Source organism: Oryza glaberrima, chromosome 12 (genome assembly GCF_000147395.1).
Source record: "Oryza glaberrima chromosome 12, OglaRS2, whole genome shotgun sequence".
In the NCBI taxonomy this organism is placed as follows: Eukaryota; Viridiplantae; Streptophyta; class Magnoliopsida; order Poales; family Poaceae; genus Oryza; species Oryza glaberrima.
In genome coordinates, this window is record NC_068337.1 from 20,802,874 (window position 1) to 20,828,103 (window position 25,230).

The 25,230-nt window shown below is 38.8% G+C and overlaps 1 protein-coding gene and 2 pseudogenes across 1 annotated transcript; all 3 read left to right on the plus strand.

The window, feature by feature from the left end:
* The first annotated feature begins 778 nt into the window (after positions 1–778).
* On the plus strand, positions 779–3,960 carry LOC127756390 (uncharacterized; annotated as a pseudogene).
* Positions 3,961–7,408: 3,448 nt separating this feature from the next.
* LOC127757294 (probable serine/threonine-protein kinase SIS8) lies at positions 7,409–14,865 on the plus strand. Its single transcript, XM_052282795.1, has 13 exons — positions 7,409–8,245; positions 9,000–9,441; positions 9,555–10,179; positions 11,108–11,148; positions 11,239–11,307; positions 11,670–11,770; positions 12,325–12,403; positions 12,847–12,945; positions 13,024–13,092; positions 13,184–13,233; positions 13,317–13,398; positions 13,898–13,992; positions 14,164–14,865. Exons 1-13 carry the CDS (start codon positions 7,854–7,856, stop codon positions 14,294–14,296), a joined length of 2,277 nt encoding a protein of 758 aa, XP_052138755.1. The 5' UTR covers positions 7,409–7,853; the 3' UTR covers positions 14,297–14,865.
* A 2,773-nt stretch (positions 14,866–17,638) lies between these two features.
* LOC127757299 (ABC transporter C family member 10-like) lies at positions 17,639–24,832 on the plus strand (annotated as a pseudogene).
* Positions 24,833–25,230: the final 398 nt, after the last annotated feature.

The window sequence follows — 25,230 nt, forward strand, 5'->3', positions numbered from 1 at the left end:
GTTATACTTACCAATAAAAAAACAAAAAAAATGATCTTGATCAGCATAACAATGCATCTAGGTTAAAGTAGAATTAAAAAACAAAACAATCTAAAAATCGCATTGTATTTACACAAAAATGCACTTATTTTAGATAAAGGAAGCTTTTATTGATTTCAGACGATTACATCAATGTGATAAAAAAAAGTTGCACCTTTTATATTGTGCAAGTTTAGGCTACTGACAAATAAAGAAAAATATTGCTTGCTGCTGTATTACAGTGGGTGCTGTGCGATTTAGTTGAGTGGGATTTTGTGCTCTTTAGTTTAGATGACTTGAGATGAATGAAGTATCCCGATTCGTTATGAGATGGTCAAGGCCGGTCACGGTGTCTGATAACTAAGTGACTTTTCTTTGTTATCATCAGAAAAAAACTGTTTTTGTCAGCAGTCTTATATCTACATGGTTTAGCAAGTAATCAAGTATGGCAACTAATCTTACATGGTATTTATGTGCACTGCCAAGTCATGAATCGAATTATCCATCATGTCATGCAACAACTAATGTTTCACTCCAAAGAAACTGAAACCAAAAAGGAAGTCTGATTTTCAAAGTAGCAACACAACCATCACTCGATTCAGATTCAGACTTCAGGAGACTGCAATGCCTTTTTTCTCTCACATTTCTTCATTTCCCAGGAAAAAAAATCCCTTCCATTTATTTATTTATTATCGTTGCCTTTTCTCATCTATTTTGGTCACTTGTTATTTGTTCTTTTTTCCTTTTGTAACTGCGACCCATGAACAAGCTTTGGTTCTGGGAAATGCAAACTTTTATACCATATTCACAAAACAACCCCTCCAGTTCTGTTGTTATCCCTGCACCAATGTCTGCTAAACCATCAGCACTTCAGATGCCTTCACCCTCAGTGGGATCTTTCACTCAGGTAATCTGTTACGCTCTTCCATAGGAGTACATATTTATTGTTGTTGTCTCTTGTTCTCTCTCTGGTATGAAAGTATGGTGATATTTTTACAGCTACTTTGAGTTCAAGGTATCGATATATTTCTGTTCCATGTTAAGTTCGTACTTGCATCTAACAAAGCTTGTAAGTTAATTACCTGAAAATGATTAGAACAACAGTGTAGTGGTGACTGATTCATGTGTAATTGCATGTGGAGAATGATTGATGTGAAAATTGTTCAAAACAAGGATGACCATCGTACAAAATGTATGTCTGAGTTGGTACAAGATTTTATTTCTCATTCTTGGAGAAATTTGGCTTTCAGCACCTCATTTGTTTGACTAATTGTTTTAGGGAAAAGCTCCCGTATCACATGGTGGTGGTGCTCAAATCAATCCCGAGAGGTGATTTAGTGGAATATTTCTTCTGTGAAACCTCCCAGGTACAAGTAGCCCGTGGATACAAAAAGCATACTCCACCCAACAAAGCAGCTGCCAATGAATTTCTCTGCTGATTCCAATCTTCCTTTGCAGCCTGTCACTAGGGAGAGCAGTCTCAGCATTCTGGCCTATTCATTTCCTGGTTTTGAGGATGTTAATGTTTGTTATCTGAAGCAACCTTGTCAGAAAATATTATACCATATTCAGCAAAATTTGGGAATAGAAACAATCAAGAAATGCCAGATGTTAATGTTTTCTTCGCTGGAAATGCAGCTACTACACAGCAGTTAGAGTTCTAAAGATTATCATGATGCCAGAAATGGTATGCCCCACGAGTGCCTTGATGCGCTGTGCGTAGGACGGGGCACTATCGAAGGCATTGAACCTATTGAGGGCACCCATTATCTTAAAGCTATTTTTGTTCCTCAAGCATTGGGCCTGCTGAGGATTCATGCTCTTTGAAATCCATTTACTCCCCAGCCAAACCTACCATAGGGAGTACATTGGCATCTTATTGCATTTCTTCTCCAGGGTTCACCTCAAATGATGACCTCAATTGTCAAAGCTAGTATGACAATGAAGCAGCAGTTGACCTGGAAAGTTCTCTTTTTGGAGACACATCTGTTACATTTTCTCCATTTTAAGGCAACAATTGCACTCCATCCTGATATTTTGCAAGATCCCCGTCCCTGCTATCAGCAGAATTTATTAGTGGAAATCCAGTGATACAGTGTGGTAGTTTGAGTGTCAGAATAGCTTATAGGGAGTTAGACTAAAACGATTCTTTGTGTACTGAAGTTGAGCGTACCGCATGAGAAGGACCAAATACTGCTAGTGATATGGAGCTCGTCACAGATGATGTGTTGACTGCAAAAGAAGCACCGTTGTCACATTTTGGGTTTGAGTTTGACCATGATTACAGGAGTGCAGAATGTTCACCTAGATCAAGAGGAACAATCTGCCGATTTAATTGAAAAAATAGATACAGTTTATTGCAAAACAGAATCACATCGTTCTTTGACTGAGGAAAGGCGACCTGTTTTATCAGAAGAACAAAATACTGTAGACAGAATTGATTTTGGCACTAACAAATTGTCTTCTCCGCATCGAATATTTGAATATACAAAGTTATTAATCATCTTGTATTACATATTGCATGGGTAGTATGTATTCTTATCTTTTTGCAGAAGGAATAAGTCAGTGAGTAAAATAGGGACTGATACCGTGAGCAAAGATCATCCAAAGAACTTGGTACCATTTACAGAAGAATGTCTTGCTGTCATGGAAGCTTTTGGAGAAGTCAGTTTACTTGACATCATAGACTTTTAAAGCTGCTTTTGGAGAGGTTCTTACTTACATTAGTAGGCAGTGGAGTCTTACATAACTGCTTGTTTTTCTTTCATTTGTACAGATCCAGTCCAGTGTTCTGTTAGAGAGGGCAAGTTCAATTTTACACCGAAATCGGGACTCAGATAGGCCAACCTGAAGTTTTAAGTTCTCTGCACAACTTCCATTGAATCTTTTGAAATCAGGTTTGAGTTTACATATGTTTGCATGTAACCTGAAACTGAACTGAGTTTACATATGTTTAGACAGGAAATAGTCTTGGAACAGAAGACTGGCACTGTGCAAAAATTCTCCTAGTGATGATATAAAGCTGCCTCACAACCCAGTCCGTGGTCACCTGCAAAAGCTCAAGAGCACTCCAAAAGAATCCGAACAAGTGATACTGATACCCCCTGACAGCAGTTGTTTGCCTTGGCCTTTTCTTGAGGTTAGAGAGCTGAACACCAAGCCTCAACTTTTTCTTTTTAAGATATGATGATCAAACCTTTCTCTACCACTAATTAATTCAACTTTTGTCCCATGTAATTGCCTTGTACATAATCAGCAGGCACTGTGCTTAACTGCATATCACTGTTCCTGAGAGTCTGATCTGTTGCCATTGACAGCAGCAGTCTATGATGAAGATGCAGTTAAGGCCTTTGTGTTGTGTGTGTTCTCCCTTTTGGTTTGTTTGATGAAAGCTACACTGCCAATGGAATGGATCCACACACCTCCAGCTCCAGCCACCACCATTAGCTTTCTTTGGCTCGTGATGACATGGCTTTGCTGCTGCTTTCCAAGATGCCAGCTTTCTCTTCAAGATGCAAAGGAAAAGATCATATCTTTCTTCCATCCATGAACAGCCTGTGGCTGTATTAGCCTTTTTTCTTGTGTGTGGCAGCAGCTCAAGTGGTTGCTGTGATGGCTGGAGAAAAGGAGTGGTGAAGAACAGTGCAATGTGTTCTCTTCTGGATTCAGATTTGCAGGCTGTGGCCAATGTTTCATGGTCCATTTTGCTCATAATTAGTGCTGGGGATTGGGATACTCCCTCAGCCGAGACTCTTCTATGATTCTTGATGTTTTAGACAACAACACAGTCTCTAAAATATATCTTTGACTATGATTTTCTATTATAATATATAAAAAAATTAAGTTTATTGGAGTATTTTTCAAGAATAGTGTTTACATCGTGTTTTAACGCCTTCAAACTAAATATTTTAAATTAATAGCTCAAAATTTTAATTGTTTGACCTCAACCTTGTTCAAAACATTAAAAATTATAGAACTGGAAAGAGTATTTTTTGCATGAGACTTGTCAACCAAGCAAATTGGTCAAAAACTCCAAATTGTAACTGAAAAATTAGTTATGCAATGATCGAAGTGACATCTTGCACGAGGGGTGGTCAAAAGAGGGAAATAATCAATGGCCTAGAATCTAGTTTAGTCATTAGGTTGAGTGAGTGTGACAATCCTGCCAGAAAATAATGACTTTTACTTATTTCTAAGGTTTACGGCTCCTTGGATGCAGTAATTTTGTAGTATTAATTAAGGGAATTAGTTCAAATTGGAATGAGTTCAGTTTCCTCAAAATTCGGCTAATATATCATGTGTTAAGGAGGGCTAGGTTTATTGTCTATTTTCAGCATTGGTTTTTATCCTATAGTTTTTGGGATGGTTTGTTTGGATTTTTTTACCTAGGAGAATTAATCAGCTGACAGCCTGATTAATTAATTGAATTGATAATTGTCATAGTCAGCTAGATTTGCACTTTAAGTACATGAGTTTTGTTATAAAAAGCTATACATGCAAGCAAGGTATAGGATTGCTTCATAAGGATGCAAAGTCAATGGCTGCTTGTTATCCAGCGAGAGAAGGGCAATATAGAGAAACCAGACCATGAGACTTGACAGCTGAAAAAAATTACTCCAACAAACTGACTTAAGTAATTAAGTATACTATTTTAAACTTGAAAAATAAATTTGTTTGATTTTTTAAGAAACTTATTTATATGAGTTTTTTTATAAAATATACCGTTTAAATGATGAAGTTGCTCAATCAAGTTGCTGAATCAAACTCGACCTAAATTTAGGACTGTTCTTATTGCTTTTAAGCACATGAAAAATGGTAACCCAAGAAGTATATACTAGAATAATCAAGACAAACAAATGCATGAAATTCAACGGTCAGTCAGCATGAATGGATTTTTTTCTACACAAAAAAATAGAGTTTAGCTTAAAAAAATCAAACACGCTGTAGAGAACACTTCAAAGAAAAAGTAAGACCCCGTTCTGATATGAGGGCAGCTAACTTTTCCTTCACCGTAAACGATGGGCCATTTTGGTTTGAAGTCAAAATATGTCCTACCAAATTGTTTGGCATTGAGAATAATATTTTGATAGTGTTTGGTTTGCTACCAATAACACACAAAAAATTACCAAAATTTTGGCACTACCAAAACTTGCCTAGGTTTTGGTAATACCAATATTTTGGCATGGTACCAAACCAAACACACCTGATATGTTTTTCTTGAAAACTTTCTATAATAAAGTTTATTAAATAAATAAATAAATTATTTTTTATAATTTATAATAGTTAATACTCGATTAGTGAAACTATAATTATCTGCATCGTCTTGTGTGTCACTGACAAGCTAAGTTAGCTCTAAAACTTAACACATCATCTGTAACCAAGGCTACCTAAACAATAGAGTTTCATATAAATATATACCACTACACCATTAATATTTGATTCATCTTTCATATACATATAATATCTTGAAACTTGTAATATAGCTTGCTATGAATCGCTTCTCTTCTCTTCTCTTCCCAATGCAGCTTGCTACAGACTGCTTCTCTTCTCTTCCCTACCTTCTTTCCTTCGCATGTATTTATAGTTAGCTTACATCTGCTATTTTACTTGCATTAAGCCTATCCTCACCCTAAAGTGAAGTGAGCAAGTTTAATAGTATAATCAACTGTTAGCTCTACAAAATAACACATCTATGGCTAATTTAATAGTTTCATATAAATATATATTACATCATTAATATTTGGCCCACCTCTCGTACATACATCATCTCTCATACACACATTATGCTGCAGCTGGCAACAGATATATATCATGCTTTTCTTCTCTCCTTTTTCTTCACATGTGCTTATAGCTAGCTTACAACCATCTATTTTACATGCTCTAAGTGCCCATGTTTCAAGCTAGAGGGATCATTTTGTTAGAAAAAAAAGTCAATATTTAATATATTATTTTTAGCAGAAAAACATGTGCACACACCGTATGTAGGTACATACATCCTGCGTTTTCTAACCCTCAAGAGAAAAATTGATTCCATGCTCAGATTCATAGCTGCTTTTTTTCCCCAAAGGAGGGCGTATCCGCTTGTGCAGGTAGCTACAGTCTTTTGTCCCTTAAAAGAGGTTGAGTAATACATAGAGTACTTATCTCCACCTTTCTTATTCCTTTTTCTTTTAATTTCTGAGAACACCCTTCTTTTTTGTTGCCAATATATCTTGCAGCTTTTTTTAATAAGAGTGTAATAAATTAAAAACCAAGCTCTACGATACTATATCTTGGATATATTTGGTGTTGATATTGCTAGACCACAGAGGCAGGAAAAAAAAAAGTAAGAGCCTCGTCAGCTACCTATATTCCCTAATAAGCCAAACTAATTTATTGGGAAATAAAAATTAATTCATAGGTAAAAGTTTTATATATTTGTTAGTGGCTTAAAAGTCAAGGCTAAACAAAATTAAGTTGAAAATATCTTAAAATAAACTTTAAAATTAAGTTTAAAAATTTAAATTTTAACTTTTGTTTTAACTTATTAGACCAATCGATGGGGCTATAAGAACATAACAAGAGAAGGAAAAAGAAAATGAACTGCATTGTGGTCGGCAAACCTGTGGTCCCAGGAGAGGTTAAAAGTGCTAATCAAAAGCCATCCACAAAGGTTACCCTAAAAAACATCAACCAAGCAAAATTAATCACAACAAGAAAAGATACACACACACATAAAAGAAAAGGCAACATCACAGCTCTGAACACCAAACAAGCAGTGACAGGACAAACCCCAACCCAAAGCCAAAATTGTGGCAACACCAGGTAAGCAAAGCAGGTAGTAGTAGTAGTAGGATTAAGGTTGTCATTAGCAGAGTAAGCTAACCAATTTCCTCCCTTTCTTTTTTTTTTCTCTTAGAGATGACGACACAGGTTGGCATTGGCAGCAAGGTAGATGGATAGGGACAGAGACAGGCCCTGTGTGGATCATCACAACAAAAAGAGAAAGGCTGCGTTTAGTTCCACAACAAAATTGAAAATTTGAATAAATTAGAACGATGTGATAGAATAGATAAAAGTTTGTGTGTAGGAAAGTTTGATGTGATGGAAAAATTAAAAGTTTGAAGAAAAAAAGTTAGAATCTAAACAGGACCGAAGACAGTGAACAAACAAATTTAATTAAAATAACAGCACAAAATAAACAAACAAAGTAAATAAATTCAGATCCAAAAATTGGGAGACAATAGCAGAGCCCCCTTTTATTTTATTTTATTTTTTATTGCTAAGCTCACCAATCACAAGAGGAGTAGAAGAGAGAAGCCTCAAGAACAACTCACCAAGTCATCTCATTTCCCCATGCCTCATTATTAATTCCTCTCTCTCTCTCTCTGTCTCCTATCCCTGTATACTATTTTATTCTCCATTGTGTTTTTTTTCTCTTTCTTTTTCTTTTTATTTTCACAAGCAAAATTCTTCTCTTTTGGGTGTTTGTGAGAGAGAGAGAGAGATTCCATTTCCACAATTCCACCCAACTTTGATGTACTTGTAGCAGTAGCAGCAGTAGAAGAAGCCAAGAACTGCTTGTGGAGAGCAAAAAGATCGATTTATTGCTGTTTTTTGGCTCGAGAAATCACTGGATATTGCAACTGGGGATCTCAGGAGGAGGAGGAGGAGGAGGATTCGGTCGAGTTCTTGAGCTCGAATCTGCCTCGGAAACCGCGCGAAGGAGCAGCGGCCCTTTGGAGCTCCGAGAGGTCGCGGCCGCGTGGTGGTGGTGATGCCGCGCCGAGCTCGATTTGGTTGAGATTTTGGGCGCCGATTTCGTGGCCGTGGCGGCGTCGTCGTCGGCGTCGGAGATGGAGGCGAGCGGCGAGGAGCTCCTGAAGAAGATCCGGGAGCTGGAGGTGGGGCAAGCGCAGCTCAAGCAGGAGATGTCCAAGCTCGGCGGCGCCGCCGCCGCCGCGGAGCGGAGGCGGTCGCAGTCGGTCTCGCCGCGGCGCGGCGCGGCGCCGCCGCCGCCGCACCCGCCGCCGCTGCCGGCGAGGCGGCTCTCCGGGGGGTTCGAGGGCGGGGCGCGCGCCTGGGCGCGCGGCTCCGCGTCGTTCCCGCACTCGTCGCCGCTGCAGCGCGAGGGCCGCGCCGCCGCGGCCGCGGGCGGCGGGTTGACGGAGAAGCAGTACACCAGGGTGTTGCAGTCGCTGGGGCAGTCCGTACACATTCTTGACCTCGAAGGGAAGATCATATACTGGTGAGATTTTCTTCTTCTTGTTCTTTTTTTTTCATAGCATATGCTAAATGTTTGAGGAAATGCCGTGTTTGATGATGTAGGATGATCTAGTGTTGTCGTGTGCTTTAGATGAAGTGACCCGTATATCGGAATGTATCAGCTTGAGATTTAGGCTATTTTATCTCTTTCCAACTTTGAAACAGTACTAACCCCTAGAAGAGACTCTTGATGCATTTTGGTTGTGGTCTCATTTTCACCATGGATGGATTTAACAAGTTTGAGCAGCAGTACACGCACGTACTTGAAGTAACGAAACCTTACGCGTGTAAGGCTATAGGTTTTTTTTGACTGTTGAATCAAATAAATTTTGTAGTGGATGTCTAGATTTTAGTTGCTTTTAGTAATGAGTTTTTGCATTCTTTGAAAGGGAACTTTTGCCAGATTGAAGAAGACATTAACTTTGGTAGTACATAGCAAAGCGATAAGGCATGTCGTAAGTTAGTGGATCAAGATCAGTAGTCAAGATTTGAGCTTAACTTGGTAAGCTAACACTGCTTATTATGTAGATGTAATTGATATAATATTGTCTGACGCATATTGCTTGTGGATAGAACCATTTAGGAGTACATTAGAAAAGAAACATAGTTCGATAAGCACATACCTGCTCCTCAACTTTGCGATATAGCATAAGCTTTGGTATTTTCTTGCAGTCTGCAATTGTGCACAGATCTTCTCTTCTCCTTCCTCATTAAACCTTGCATTTACTATGACGCAGGAATCGATCTGCAGAGAAACTGTATGGTTATCCAGCATCAGAAGCACTTGGTGAGGATGGCCTCATGCTGCTGATTGATTCCTGTGATATCAATGTGGTAAATGACATCTTCCGACGCATATCTCTGGGTGAGAGTTGGACCGGAAAGTTTCCAGTTAAGAACAGAGCTGGAGATAGATTTTCAGCTGTTGCCACCAACACTCCTTTTTATGATGAGGATGGCAGTTTGGTGGGCATTGTTTGCGTTTCAAGTGATTTGCGCACAATAGAGGAGATAATCAGTGGCCCTTCAATCTGTGCAAGGCCCCATCCAGAATCTTCTAGGACCTACTGTGAAGCTAGTTGCAGCAACAGCAATCGCAAAGCCAGTTTGTTGAGCAGAAGCCCATTTGACTCTCAGCAACCTTTGCAGTCTACTATAGCCTCCAAGATAACAAATTTGGTGAGTTCTTATTTCTAGCAAACAGCAGATATAAATACGAACTGCAATAAAATATTGTCTATGTTTATTTGTTCCTAGCATATTCCTTTTTGATTTTTAGAATAACAACACAGGCTACGAAGGTCACAAATAAAGTTCGTTCTAGAGTCAGGGCAGATGAAAATGGCATTGAGCGGGAAGGTGGTAGCGGTGAGAGTCATTGTTCTGATCGTGATGCCAAGGAGGAGCCAACGTCTAGTGGAACAACTACGCCAAGAGGGGACGCACCACGCGGAGCCTTTGCTACAGAAGAGAGTTCCCCTGGGAAAACTGCCAAAATGAACAGTGATGAATCAGAAGGAAAAGTAGGGTTCCACAGGATCTTGAGTTCAAAGGCAGAGGCACTGCTGAACAAGAAAGGGATATCATGGCCTTGGAAGGGGCGGGATAACGATGGACCTGATGTGAAGAACCAAGCGACCTGGCCGTGGTTGCATGGGGAGCAAGATGGCAGCCAGAATCATCAGAAAATTTCTGATTCTGCCATAACTCAAGATGGTCAAGGTGCTGAATATAACCAACCTAACAAAAATGAGGCATCAGGTTCCTGGTCCTCTTTCAACAATAACAGCACAAGCAGTGCAAGCAGCACGGGTAGTACTAATAGTAGTGCTCTTTACAAAGTAGATCATGAAGCAGATTGTTTGGATTATGAAATCCTGTGGGAAGACCTTGTCATTGGAGAACAAATTGGTCAAGGTAGTCCATTCTCCTTTTTTGAATGCTTCCTTAAAACCTTTGTGCATACAAGTATTGTATGGGAGTTTTTAAATTTTTTATGCACAGTTTCATTATTTCCATAGTATTTGTCCAAACTTGCCTTTTCTGCATAGAGTTAGTTTAGGATACCTACTATGCTCCCCTCTTCATTTTCTAAATCTATATCTGTTGCATAACCTCTTTTTATCAAGACAACTCTATAATTTATCGCTCGACCTTCTGATATTCTAAATAACGTTATTAGCATTTCTTGGCCTTCGAGATGTGATGTTCACCGTTACTATTTATAGTTCTAACTCATTAGAAATTAGTAAAACCTACAATATTATGGAAATATTATTAGCTACAGTTATGCTCACCATATATGCATATACCCTTACCGTGTAATATCAAATTTATCTACTGTTTTGCTGAATTCTGTTTCTAAGTCCTTAGCTCTAACCTGAGTAGAACCAAACCATATAGTTGCTTTAACTCCTAATGAGAGCCTAGAGCTTTGGGCTCTTTGGATAGTATCAGTTTTAGTATGTTTTAAAATTTGCAGTCATTTTCTAGCTGACCAATCCCTAGGACTTCAAACATTAGGTAAACTTGCATCCACCAAGTAGGTTGCTCTTAAACTTTTCCAAACATTTGTGTTTGGACGCTTGTAAAGCTTCAAATAAGCTTTGTAGGTTAAGCTACTCTTCCAGGATCTCTCCATGTCTAGCCTAGAAACTCTGGAGCTGAAGCTTTTCTAGTGAAGCCATCGTCTATTCAGTTGCTAAGGCTTAGATGAAATTCAAAAATCTCAAAGGAGTGCAAGCATGACTAAAATCATATGAACGATTAAAATACACACCTGTTTGTAGTGTATTATGCTGAATGCCCTTTTAAATTGTGTCCCTCTCAATTTTGATCTCTGCAGGCTCGTGTGGAACAGTATATCATGCTTTGTGGTATGGCTCGGTATGTTCGATTGTTCCAATGTTTCATGAATAAGTGTTATATGTTTACTTTTGCTATTAATTTCTTCATTTTCTGTGGCATGTTTTGCAGGATGTGGCTGTTAAAGTTTTCTCTAAGCAAGAATATTCAGAAGAAGTGATACAGACCTTCCGACAAGAGGTAGATTTCCATCTCCAGCTACAACATCTGAAAATAAACCTTGTCTCTCTTTCCAGTTGACTTTCTTTCTGTTGTTAAACCTGATTAGCAGTATAATTGTGATGCTCTCTTTTTAGTTTGAGAGGCTTAAAAGAAACTTGAAATGTAAAGCCAATTCAGGTTTTCAGGATGCCCATAAAACCTATCATTGCCATGGTTGCCAAGTATATTGATCTAAGTAAATATAAAAATAACATACTGAAAAAGTTTGAATATATTTGATGATTCTCAAACATGAATATGAAGTGCACGTTTGCTTGAGAAATTGTGACTTTCAGTTTAAATATTCTACTTTTTGAATGTATATTGTTAATCCTGTGAAGGTATCCCTTATGAAGAAACTACGCCATCCTAATATACTTCTCTTCATGGGTGCGGTTACATCTCCACAACGCCTCTGTATCGTAACAGAGTTCCTCCCACGGTATATCCCCTACCTTTTAAAGACAGCTTAGATTTTTGAATTATCTAATTGATTACTATGTGTATGTAGTATTGCTCTCTTGCAAGGCTACCTGCGATTGAGCAGAGCTGCTTGTTTAAATTTGGTTATATCGTTGATTTTGTAATAAGTTATCAAGGAATTAATGTTTAAGGCCCTCCCCCCCCCCCCCCCCCCCCACACCCCAACCAGACACACACAAAAAAATAATTCAGGATAACATAGGAATCATTATCCCTTTCCCCTTGATAAGCATATTATGATGACAGTGATGGACTAAAGAAATTGAAGCGGGCCACTCTATTATTATGCACCGTGCAGTGTTTGGCCTGGGAACAAAATCTTAGGTTCACTCTTTAGAAATGATTTTTCCAGCTACAGATAGATGTATTGCCTACCATAATAATAAATCAAGACTTCGCTAAAAGTTTTACTTGGATTGGTTCTATTCATATTTTGAATAGCTGATCCTTTTCTTGTACTTACACAATATTTCATCTAGGTCTCATTTTCATCACATTGTTTCTCGAATGCAGTGGAAGTTTGTTTCGCTTACTTCAAAGGAACAATACCAAGTTGGATTGGAGACGACGTGTTCACATGGCTTTAGATATTGTAAGTTCATTTAATTTAATTTGTGAACATAAGTTATATATGGATTTTTGTCATATATCAAGTCAGCAACAGATCCAAGGTTTAGTAAAAGTTGCAGTAAATGATAGGGCAACCAGTGCAACATTCTCTGATCGCAGTGTCTAATAGATATTGAGTAAAGTTAGAATCTAAAAGTTTTTTTATTGACCGAAAGAATCAAAAGGTGATTGTGCTGCATGAACTTGAAAGTTGAATTGCAACATCGCATGTAAAAAAAAGCCACGTGTCTCAGCAAGTAGTTTTGGGCCAGCTCAGTTTTGCTTCATATTTGAGTTATGAACTTGTTAATCTCTGTATAATTAATACTTTTTTATTATCTTACATTTGTTTGCCATATGTATAATTCTTTAGCAGTTGTTAGTTAGTTTTTTTATTATTTTTTTTTTTAAAAAATACTTCTACAGGCAAGGGGGATGAACTATCTTCACCATTCCAGCCCACCTATTATTCATCGGGATTTAAAATCATCCAATCTTTTGGTTGATAAGAACTGGACTGTCAAGGTACAGTGAAGTTAATTTGCATTCCAGGCCTTTTTGCTTTTTTTGCTTGCCGCCTCACATTTTATCCGACTTAATCAGGTTGCAGATTTTGGTCTTTCACGTCTCAAGCGTGAAACATTCCTGACAACAAAAACTGGAAAAGGAACAGTAAGTACCAGCATGCATAATGTGATTAGCAGAAGAGCTTTCCCTTGCAGTTTGCCCTGATTAACTCTATTGATGTTGACTTGATATCCAGCCACAATGGATGGCTCCAGAGGTGTTGCGCAATGAGCCTTCTGACGAGAAGTAAGTTGGGACAGTCCTAATCAATAAAAAATCCTAGTCATGTCTGTAGAAAATGATTACTAATGCTTTCCATTGCTATATAGGTCTGATGTTTATAGTTATGGGGTCATCCTGTGGGAGCTTGTTACTCAGAAGATACCCTGGGAAAATCTTAATTCGATGCAGGTATATTCTTTTGTCTTTAAAACTTATTTTGACCATATGTTTGGTTATAGTTATGACCACTAGATTGTTAAGAGCAATATTTATTTTAGCAGCTTCATGTAATGTAAAAAAATATTTGGATGACAGTTATCGTAGAAGTAAGCAATAGAATTAACCATTTTTGTCGGCTACATTGCTTTTCCTTTCATTTTGGTACTACAACATGAGCTAGGGCCTAGGAGATGGTGCATATGGATGTTGAATCAAACTCTTTGAATGTAATGCTGGTATGATTGTTCACCCAGAAATTTGATCTTTGGGCTTACAAGAAACAGTTATTGTCTTTTTGTATTTGTGATTTTGTAGAGACCAGAAATTTCCCAAGATAGTGATATTTTACTGAGTAGCCCAGCATGTTTGCGCGTTGTAACTCTTATTGGGCTAATTCTTTCTTATATCATACTTGTTGTCAAAGTTTTGACTAGGGTCGTATTAATTTGTGAGACTGTTTCTTATGTAGGTCATTGGTGCAGTTGGTTTCATGAACCACAGGTTGGAGATTCCTAGTGAAACAGATCCTCAGTGGACGTCACTTATCCTGAGTTGTTGGGAAACGTATGCACTCTTTTTTCCCTTTGCTTTTTACAGTTCATGAAAAGTTACCTTTTTTCTTTATTATGTCTTTTGATGGACTTGAACTTCTCAAACCCTCATCTTCATTGAATGAAGTTGTATTCTCTTGCCTGTTACATTTTCTGATGACAAACATATCCTTGCTGTGAACAGTGACTCACAACTCCGTCCATCGTTCCAACAACTTCTGGAGAGACTTCGAGAGCTGCAAAGGCAGTACAATGTCCAGACTCAGATGCAGCGAAATGCATCCGCTGCTGCAAAAAATAGCAGCATTGAGGAATGAATGGAGATCCCTTATGAGGCGAACGATCAATTGACACAATTTTGCAGGCGGTGCAGCGACACGCTAGCCTGATCAGGATTCGCACCTCCCGCGTGGTTACTGCTGGTGATGCTGATTGATACAGCCATTGCTGAAGATTGAGCAAGACGAGGGAGCTGCCTCCTGAATCCTCTTGGCCTGAAGTTCCACCTGCAGCTTCAGAATTCTGACCAAGGTAGAGAGTACTGGAGCTGAGGCTGGCACTTTTGGTGAATTCTTCCATGACAACTCCAATTTATGCCTAGTCGAATGTTGACCAAGCTCGACTCTGTAACGCGAAGGCGACAATGATCTTGTGTAGATTGTTCTGACGATCGACAACCAAATTGTATTCGAGTTGCTGATCCTGATTATGCATGAAAGTTGCACCATCAACATTGTAAGGTTCAACCTGTTCTTTTGTTCTGCTCTGATTCCTTCTCTGTTACTGTAACCATGTTTAGAATCCCATCAGAACCCAATCATTCTTGCTACTTCGACCATGGATGGAAGAAATATGGAATTGTGCCTTCAATTTCACATTATTCAAACTTTGGCTGCAAATAATTTAAATGTCATCTAAGAAATGCCCAGTCGCATTATTAGATTTGACATCTGTTTTTAAGTTTTAACACGAATTTATTCATAAAGATTGAAGTTAAGGGAAACATTTCTTAAATGTCCTACTTGTATTCTGCCCCCTCCCCCATCGCCTGATTGGTCAAAATTTGATTTTTAAATCGCTTGAATTTCTCTAGTCGTTTGTTTAACTGAAATTGCTTGGATTCCCCGTGCATTTGTAAGTGGTGTCCAAGAAATACTAATATTTATGTACCAAGTTTGAAAAGTAGAAATGTTTATGTTTCAGAATAGAGGGAGTAGCAGGCAAAAGATGAAATGCTAGTGGTTAGAGTTTGTAAAACCAAGTATCTGCAAAGTGAGAGTAATTGAAAGCTGATGGTGTTTCATTTTACTGGTACTTTTTTCAGGTGAAATTTCAAAAAAAAAAAAATATACAAGGATAAAAAAACAAAAACATTATTATCCCAAAAAGAAAAAAAATGGTTCACGCGCTATAATATTTGTGCGATTCCCACATGGGCCTAAGGCCCAGCCCAATTAGATGGGCCTGGACCATGTGAAATTAAAACCGCACGCTCCGGGTAGATTTTTTTTTCATTTTTTATCAAAATTTTTACAAAATATGAATCTAGATTTTAAAGATCGTCTCCTAAAGGGCATGAGGCGTGTCCAGATTTGTAAATTTTCAAAACGGAAAATTATTTTTTTTATAAATATTAATTAAAAAATGTAAAAACAAAAAAAAAATCCTCTAGGTTTCGGAGGTGGGCAAGCGACGTCTGTCTCTTTCCTCATTCCTCACCCCCTCCACTCCATCGCCGATGGTAACCGTGACGCAACCAGTGGCGGCGAGGAGGCCAGTGCCTTGAGTGGAGGAAGCCAGTGGCGGTCATGATAACCGAGGTGGACCCCCGCTGCGAGAACCCTGACCTCCTCAATGCCATAAGGTATACAATATTACATACAATGCGCGCAAAAGTTGCACATTGCCCCTCTGATGGAGAATTGGGCAACGAAAAAAGTGTTAAATTATCAAGTTTCTAAGGGATGGGGTTGGAGCTTGGAGGGGATGCGGCGGAGGGTTGGCGGTTGTTTTTGTAACTTCTACTTTTTGGTGATTTAGTTCACACCAAAATTGGAACGATGTGACGGAAAAGTTGGAAGTTTGTGTGTGTAGGAAAGTTTTGATGTAATGGAAAAGTTAAAAGTTTAAAGAAAAAATTTAGAACTAAACAAGGGCTAAGATGAAGAGAGATGTCTGAGGTTTTTGCTGCAAAGATTTCAGTTGAGTTCAGTTAGTTTTCTGTAGGTCTCAGGTACATAGATCATAGAAAATTATATATGAGTATTTTTCTGTATAGAAATTGTTCAGGATTTTTATGCTTCTTTGCCTATATGAGCCTATGGCAAAGGTCGCTTACTGTTTACTGTTTAGTGGTTACTGCGATGTTTTGTACCGATAAATAGATCAAAAGATGTGAGCACTTACTAGTTACTTTGCTCACTCAATGTTTTGTATCACCACATGGATCATGGATAAGAGTACTTACTGGTGATTGCTTACCACTGAGGCACTGACGGGTTTTGTGTTTCTACAATCTACATATATCATGGATGTAGCTACTTCAATTACTGATCCATATAATGTTAGTGACTTGTATTGGTTAATTGATGTATGTGCTTCTGTCAGGAGAAATATGGTTTTTGCCTCTTACAACTTTTGCTCTTTTGTTGAAATTTGACACATACACAAAAGTTTAGGTCTCCTTTAGTTTGAAGGATTTTTGGAGGAAAAACATAGGATTTGAAATCCTATAGGAAGATCTACTATTCATCTGTTTGGAAAATGGAAAGAGGAATTGAGTATAGGAAAAATAAACGAATGGTTCTTTTTGCCAACAATTCCGTACGAATTCAAGCATCCACTACGTTCCTTTGGATTGAAGGACTTCTATAGAAAATTTGAAGGATTCAAATCCTTAGAATTTTTTTCTAATTTGCTTGTTTGGAAGATAGGATTGGAGGTAAACAAATTCCTTTGGATTGCAATCCTATACCTCAATTCCATAAGAAATCTACATATGAGATCAAACTTCATTTTAATTTTTCTTTGAGAAAGTTTAATGCATTTTGTATATGTCTCTCTTCTTTCTCTGTAGATTCCATCAAAATTCCTACGTTTTCTCCTGTGAGCCATCCAAATAGATCATTTTTCAAATTCATGTGTTTTTAATTCCAATAGATTTCCGTAGCACGTCATATATCAATCATGTGTTTTTCTTATTTGTGTGTTTTTAAAAACCTTCGTTCTAAAGGAGCCCATCTCTTTCCAAACGACGACATCTCTTTGATATTTTCCCTACATTTTTTAAAACTATTTTTTCCTATATTTCTATTTTAGAAACGCATGCGCACGCCCTACCCTTATGAGCATCTCTAGAAGACTAGACTGGCATATCTTGAGATTGACGAAGTCACTGTAGGCGTCTCACTGTTGACATCTCGACGGGTACGTCTTCTACCACTGAGAGAATAATTAGCCATAAATGTGACTTATCGTATTTCTACAAAATTTCCTATTTCTACCTAAATTGCTAAAAAAAAAGACGTTGCACTTTTGACTAGTGGCCCACATGTCAGTGAGGCTAGGTCCGATCCTAGGGCGGCGTCAGAGGAGCTCTTTTGTAGCGACACGTGCGCGCCGCCGTCTTTGCCGTTGCCGCCTTCCCCCGACGAATTCGCTTCACGCCCGGAGCTAGAGCTAGCTCCGGCGAGCCAGCGGTGGCGGTGCGAGATGAGCGCCGCCGTGTTGGGAGGAGCAGCCGCAGCCGCCGCGGCGCCATTCCTTGATCGTTCGTTCCCGCCGCGTCGCGACGTCGACGGCGTTCCCGGCGGCCACCCCGGGATCGCGCGGCGGCGCCCCCCGCCGCTTCTGCTCGCCTCCGCCTCCGCCGCCGCCGCACGACGCCGTCCCGTCCGACATGCGTCGCCGCTTTCGCTGGCTCCCTCCCCATCTGCGGCACCGGCCGGCCTGCAGCCGCAGCGCCGCCGCGTGGCCGGCACGACGCGAGGTGAATAGTGAATTCTCCTCTCACCGCCTCTCTTCTCTAACCAAAGTCTAAAAATGATTAATTCATTTTTCAACTGTCCTGAATTACGCAAGTCCAAAAGTCTGGGAAGTCTGAATCGCACAATTCATTGAATCCAAAAGTCTTGAGTCGATTCACCGATTCCGATTTCCGGAAGAGTGGGTTTTAAACTGTCTTGAATTACACAATTTATTGTTTCTTCTGAACCTGAATTTGTGTGCTAAGTTTGGAGATGAGGTTTATTGGCAAGTACTATTCGATTATACATAAAACATTTTTTTATTTAGCTTCTTTTTTCTAATTAAAGAGCTGACACAGCCTACAAAGCAACCGGATTGCACAGCCTGCTAAACAATGAAGCCAATCACCATGATTTCGATTCTAAGAGATCAGTTTCTCCATTTTCAACGGCTGGATTTTTCAGCAAGATGTTGTTTTGGTGGATGAATCCCTTGATTAAGAAGGGTTATGAGAAGCCTCTTGAAGAGACAGACATACCTGCTTTGGGTATTGAGGATGAAGCAGGCACACAATACTCAATGTTCATGAACAAAATCGATGCCAGTAAATCATCTCTTTTCTGGATAATTGTTTCGTGCTACAAGAGGGAGATTCTTGTTTCTGGGTTCTTTGCATTGCTCAAGGTGCTTACTCTGTCTGCTGGTCCATTATTCCTGAAGGAGTTCATCAATGTGTCTTCAGGAAAAGAAGCTTTCAAGCATGAAGGCTTTGTCATAGTTCTTGGACTTCTTTTCTCCAAATGCCTAGAATCACTAGCCCAGAGACAGTGGTATTTTCGCACGCGAAGAGTGGGTGTTCAAGTGAGATCACTCTTGTCAGCTGCGATTTATCGAAAGCAACAGAAATTGTCATGCTCTGCCAGCACAGAGCATTCTTCCGGGGAGATAATGAACTATCTCATGGTGGACACCTACAGGATTGGGGAATTCCCTTTCTGGTTCCATCGTACATGGACTACAGGACTCCAGCTTTGTATTGCCTTGATGGTACTGTATAATGCTGTCGGTCCTGCAACAGTAGCATCTGTTTTTGTTATAGTGCTGACTGTGATGTTGAATGCCCCTCTAGCCAAGCAACAGCAAAACATCCAAAGTAAACTCATGGAAGCTCAAGATATGAGGTTGAAAACTATGTCCGAGTCACTCACAAACATGAAGATCTTGAAGCTTTATGCATGGGAGAACCATTTCAAGGGTGTTAAGGGAGTTGGAGCTAAAGTGGTTGTCAGCATTCCAGCTGGGAAAAGCGTATACTAGTGTTCTTTTCTGGGCATCACCTGCACTTGTTTCAGCTACAACATTTCTAGCATGCTACTTTCTAGGAGTCCCACTTGATCCCAGCAACGTGTTCACCTTTGTAGCTGCACTGCGTCTCGTGCAGGATCCCATCAATCATATTCCAAATGTCATCGGGTCTGTAATCCAAGCAAGGGCTGCCTTCAATCGGTTAAACGAATTTCTTGGTGCAACTGAGCTACAAAAGGATCAAGTTTCCATGGAGTATTCTGCACATAGCCAGTATCCTATAGCAATCAAATCTGGCTGTTTCTCATGGGATAGCTCTGAAAATTATAATCTGAGGAATATTAATTTGATGGTGAAATCAGGGACAAAGGTAGCAATCTGTGGTGAGGTTGGTTCTGGAAAATCGTCTCTTTTGGCAGCTATTCTGGGAGAAGTCCCAAGGACAGATGGAGTGGTATATTTTTTATGTTCCCTCACAGTTTGTTCCTGTCAAATTTATCACATACTGTTGTTAACCTCCTTTTCTACCATCAACTTATGTATGTTTACAACATTCTTATTACATGGTTATACAGTTATGATTTACTCTATTTTGTTGCAATATGAACTAAACTTGTAGTAATGAAGGGCTAGTTTTTGTTCTATCAAACTAAATCACTTTGTTTGATTTCGGTTTTTTGAGTAATGAAGTGCTAGTTTGTTGGTTACTGGTATGCCCATAAGTGTGGGCTATTATATTGCTTTTGTTTTTAAACACTAATTTAATTTGTTGAGCATAATTGCAGATTCAAGTTTCTGGTAAAATAGCATATGTTTCTCAGAATGCATGGATCCAAACAGGATCTGTGAAGGACAATATACTTTTTGGTTCTACCATGGACAAGCCAAGATATGAAGAGACTCTTAAGTTTTGTTCACTGGTGCATGACCTTGAAATTTTGCCCTTTGGTGACCTTACTCAAATCGGGGAAAGAGGAGCAAATCTTAGTGGAGGGCAGAAGCAACGCATTCAATTAGCTCGTGCATTGTATCACGATGCGGATATTTATCTTTTAGATGACCCTTTCAGCTCTGTCGATGCACATACAGCTACAAGTCTTTTTAATGTAAGTTGCAGGCTTCTCGGTTATGTTGCATGCATTTTGGGTTCTCTTAAAGCTCACTTTCACTGTAGGAATATGTGATGGGAGCTTTGTCGGAAAAGACGGTTCTGCTAGTAACACATCAAGTGGAGTTCTTGCATGCATTTGATTCTGTTCTAGTAAGTATTCATGCTTTCTTGAGCAATTTGCGTTTTGATAACGTCATGATGCCTCAATAACCACTTATATTCTAGTATTAAGTATTCATGCTTTGTTGAGCAATTTGCATTTTGATACTGTCATGACTCATGATGCCTCAATAATCACATATACTCGTGTCCGCTTCGTTGTTCGCCCATCCACACTCCTCAATAATCTGGTTATTTTGTTAACAGAGAGTAAGATGTTTTTTCCGCAGTTAATGTCCCAAGGACAGATTATGCATGCTGCTTCTTACCAAGAGCTCCTATTATCTTCCAGAGAATTCCAGAACCTTGTGAATGCACATAAAGATATTGTCAACTTTCCAAACGATAACATGGTGGACTACAATGGAGATAAGAGCCCCTTCAAAAGGGAGATTGCTGTTGTTCTTGATGGGGGGAAAGAATCCATCAAGAATGCAGAATTTGATCAACTAATTAGGAGAGAAGAGAGGGAAATTGGTGGCACTGGTCTGAAGCCTTATTTGATGTATTTGGGCCAGAATAAGGGCTACATATATGCTATTCTTGTAGCTATAGCTAACATTGCATTCACATCTGGACAATTAGCACAGAACTCATGGCTTGCAGCCAATATTCAAAATCCCGGTGTAAGCACATTTAATCTGGTTCAGGTGTATACGGCCATTGGAATTGGTTCAATCATGTTCTTACTATTTAGAGCTCTGTTGGCAGTTGATCTAGGTCTTCAGACATCAAGGTCTTTATTTTCCCAACTACTTACTGCCCTATTTCGTGCACCAATGTCTTTCTTTCATTCCACTCCAATTGGAAGGATACTTAGCCGTGTAAGTACTCAAAAAGTTATGAAGTTATATCTTGCTCACTCCAATTTAATTCACGGTAATTCTAATGTGTGTGGCAAGTAATAATGTTCCTTCATGCAGGTATCTTCTGACTTAAATGTAATCGATCTTGATGTCCCGTTTACTTTATCTTTCAGTATTAGTGCCACACTTAATGCTTATATCAATGTGGGTGTTTTATGTTTCTTTACCTGGCCAATTTTGTTTATTGCTGCACCCATAATCGTTATGGCCGTCAGATTGCAGGTCAGTCTGTTCAATACTTGTTTTTCTTGGATGAATTTAGAAATCTTTTATTGTTTTCTTATTAATAGTTTTGATGAAACATTGTACTGCAGAGATACTATTTAGCCTCTTCAAAAGAATTGATGCGGATCAATGGCACTACAAAATCTCTTGTTGCCAATCACCTTGCAGAATCAATTTCAGGAGCAGTTACAGTAAGAGCCTTTAAGCAAGAAGGTCGTTTTTTTGCTAGATTTTTGGAGCTTATTGACAATAATGCAAGCCCATCATTTCATTGTTTCGCTGCAACTGAATGGTTGACTCAACGTTTGGAGATAATGGCTACTGCTATTCTTTCATCATCTGCTTTCATCATCACTCTTCTTCCCCAGGGAACATTAAGTCCTGGTGAGATACATGTTAACTCGGTCTCCAAATGTGATCATAAAATTTAGCTTATTTATGTAGTTCTTCATCATATAATACTATTCGTGTTGCTTTCTTTTTAAGAGTTACCTAAGGCATGATTGGAGAAGTAAATTAATAATTGTTAATTTTTGTCTCTGCTTTTACAGGTGTTGCAGGGATGGTGCTTTCTTATGGTCTTTCACTAAACATGTTATTCCTTTTCTCCATTCAAAATCAGTGTTCCCTTGCAAACCAAATAATTTCTGTTGAAAGGATAAGCCAATACATGGATATTGTGAGTGAGGCACCAGATATTGTGGAAGACAATCAACTTCCGGTTGATTGGCCCTCGATTGGTAGCATAGTACTTGAAGATTTGGAGGCAAGTGTGGAAAAACTAATTCCGTATGACTTATCCATGAAACTTTATCAGTAATTACTTTATGGATCAAGTGTTCATTATGAAAGATGAAATTAAACTTCTGCATGCTCCAAAAGCCTGATCAATATTTATTTCAGCAGGTTAAATATACTCAAGATGCTTCTCCAGTACTGAAAGGAGTTTCTTGCACATTTCAAGGCGGGGATAAAATTGGGATAGTTGGTCGAACAGGAAGTGGAAAGACAACTTTGATAAATGCAATTTTCCGGCTTGTCAAGCCTTCTGGAGGAAAGATAACCATTGATGGTCAAGACATTACAACAATGGGCTTACATGACTTACGATCTCGAATTGGTCTTATTCCTCAAGATCCTATACTTTTCAATGGTTCCATAAGATACAATTTGGATCCTCATGGGCATTTCTCGGACAAACAAATCTGGGAAGTAGGTACTCCATATGTGGTTATTAAATTTTGATCCTTTTGTTCTTTTAATGATGTACAATAAATAATAAATTTTAAAAATAACACATAAAGAATACATGCTCAGAAAGCCACATGCATCATTAAGTTACTTTATTAATCAATAAAATAATCTAATTTTCTGTAGGAAATAATGCTTAAAATTTTCAAACTATACCCAAGATGGGATGCTTCTCAGTGGCCAGGACATCTGTTGTCCTCTTGAGTGCTATTTTAACTACAGTTATCTAAATTTACATTTGTATACGAGCAATCTAGCATGTTCTGGCTGCGTGAACATTGTATCTCTTTGTTGACAAAATAAATAATAAAATGCAGAACTTTCTTGAATGGTGTTGGACTCTCAATTACCATGCAAATCTTACACTGAAATCTCAAAAGTTCACTCTTGAAACTTTAACAGAAAGAAAGTAATGTGATTTTCCACAATTTAAGTAATCGTTCCCCACTTCCCCTTCTCCCAATTTTGAAAGCTAAATAGGTTCTTTTACATTATAATTTGCAAGTTTCTAGGAAAATGTCAACTTGATGAAGTAATTAATGAGAAGCAAGGGTTGGATTCACTTGGTATGTGTTTCACCTCATGTCCTCATTCTCAGTTCTGTGTATAAACAGTTTCATTTTTGTAATGCATTTCCTTTATTTGTTTAGTTGTGGAAGGAGGATCAAACTGGAGCATGGGCCAAAGGCAGCTACTTTGCTTGGGCCGTGCCCTCCTGCGACGAAGCCGCATCTTGATCCTTGACGAGGCTACAGCATCAATGGACAATGCAACTGATGCTGTCATTCAGAAAACCGTCAGGACAGAATTCAAAGACAGCACAATCATCACAATCGCGCATCGGATTCCAACAGTGATGGACTGCACCAGGGTACTTGTTGTCAATGATGGTATGAATGCATCTAAAATAGTGTCATTGGCGTTTACAAGAAGTTTTGCCCATAGTACCCAAACTAGAATGAGACTAGGTTTGAACCGTATGAATGATTTTGAAAAAAAGCTTCGAAAGTCATGCTATATTTAATTCCATCAGCTCTTAGATAATCCATGTGCTGCAAATTCATGTCAAACCATCAGTTTTCTGTAGAATTCAGAGATACCATTTTCCTCCATCAAACATGATAGAACTCTTATGCAGGGAATATAAGATGCTAGAAGGTTGTTCTGTTAAATATTTTCCAAACTCTCTTATGAATGTTCCATGTTAAATCTTTGGCCGCTGCAGGGGAAATGGTCGAGTATGAAGAGCCCCAGAAACTGATGCAGACTGAAGGATCCTTTTTCAAGGAACTCAATGAATACAGGCTGAAGATATCAAGAGCAGGCTTGCAGATTTCCTCCTGAAGAAATGTCATGAATGGGATCCTCTTGCTCCAGGTATATTCACTGAATCACTGTATAATTCTCTATGCATTCTGAACAACACTGCAAGAGCAAATTCAATCTAACCATTTATTTTGCCAATAAATGTTGATGTTCAGATAATGAATGGATGAATCTCATACTGACCCATACAATCTAGTACTTGCTTGCTAGCAAATAAATCAATAGATTGTACTCCCTCCGTTTTTAATATATGACATTGTTGACCTTTTAGATGTGTTAGAACATTCGTCTTATTCAAAAAATTTATGTAATTATCTTTTATTTTATTATGACTTGATTTATTATCAAGTGTTCTTCAAGCATGGCTTAATTTTTTTTATATTTACACAAAAATTTTAAATAAGACGAATGGCTAAATATTTATCAAAAAGTCGACGACGTCATATATTAAAAACCAGAGGTAGTAATTAAGTTCGTCAACTTTTGGACAGTGCAGCCATGCAGGGAGGGGATTGGATCAGCGGTGACCGGCGGCGTTGTTTACCTCTTGAACACCGGAGCTCTGTTGCGGTGGTTAGTGAACTGGAAGGAAGAACACAGCCGGCGTTCATGGCAGTGACGCCTTGGTGGCCGCTTCCCCAAAATTCGACTGTTATTTGAGGGGGGGGGGGGGGGGGGGGGGGGACGTGTATGCTTTCAACTTTCCAAATTTTGAATTTGTTCAAGAGAAAAAGGTCGATTGTCTTAGAGTTCACAATTATGTGGTATATTGATTGAATTTTGCACATTTTAACTTTCAAGCATCCCCGGCCAGTTTGAAATGAGGTCGCGAGGTGCAGTTCAAATGGTCTGTTTGAGATATGTTGGATTTTGTTCAAAATTATGAAGGAAAAGAAGTAAAATGGGAGGCCTCTCAAGCGAGAAAAGAGTATCTCTTTAAAGACGAAGTCGTTCTCCTCCACCTCCACCTAAAAAGCTTTCCCTATAAAACCCGTCTATGTAAAAAACTGTTATATAAAAGTCTAATAATTGTAAAGAAACT

Coding starts and splice junctions, on each gene's coding strand:
- LOC127757294 (XM_052282795.1), top strand. CDS start 7,854: ATGGAGGCGAGCGGCGAGGAGCTCCTGAAGAAGATCCGGGAGCTGGAG. Junction 11,149..11,238: donor ATGCTTTGTGGTATGGCTCG/GTATGTTCGATT, acceptor CATGTTTTGCAG/GATGTGGCTGTTAAAGTTTT. Junction 13,234..13,316: donor AATGAGCCTTCTGACGAGAA/GTAAGTTGGGAC, acceptor ATTGCTATATAG/GTCTGATGTTTATAGTTATG.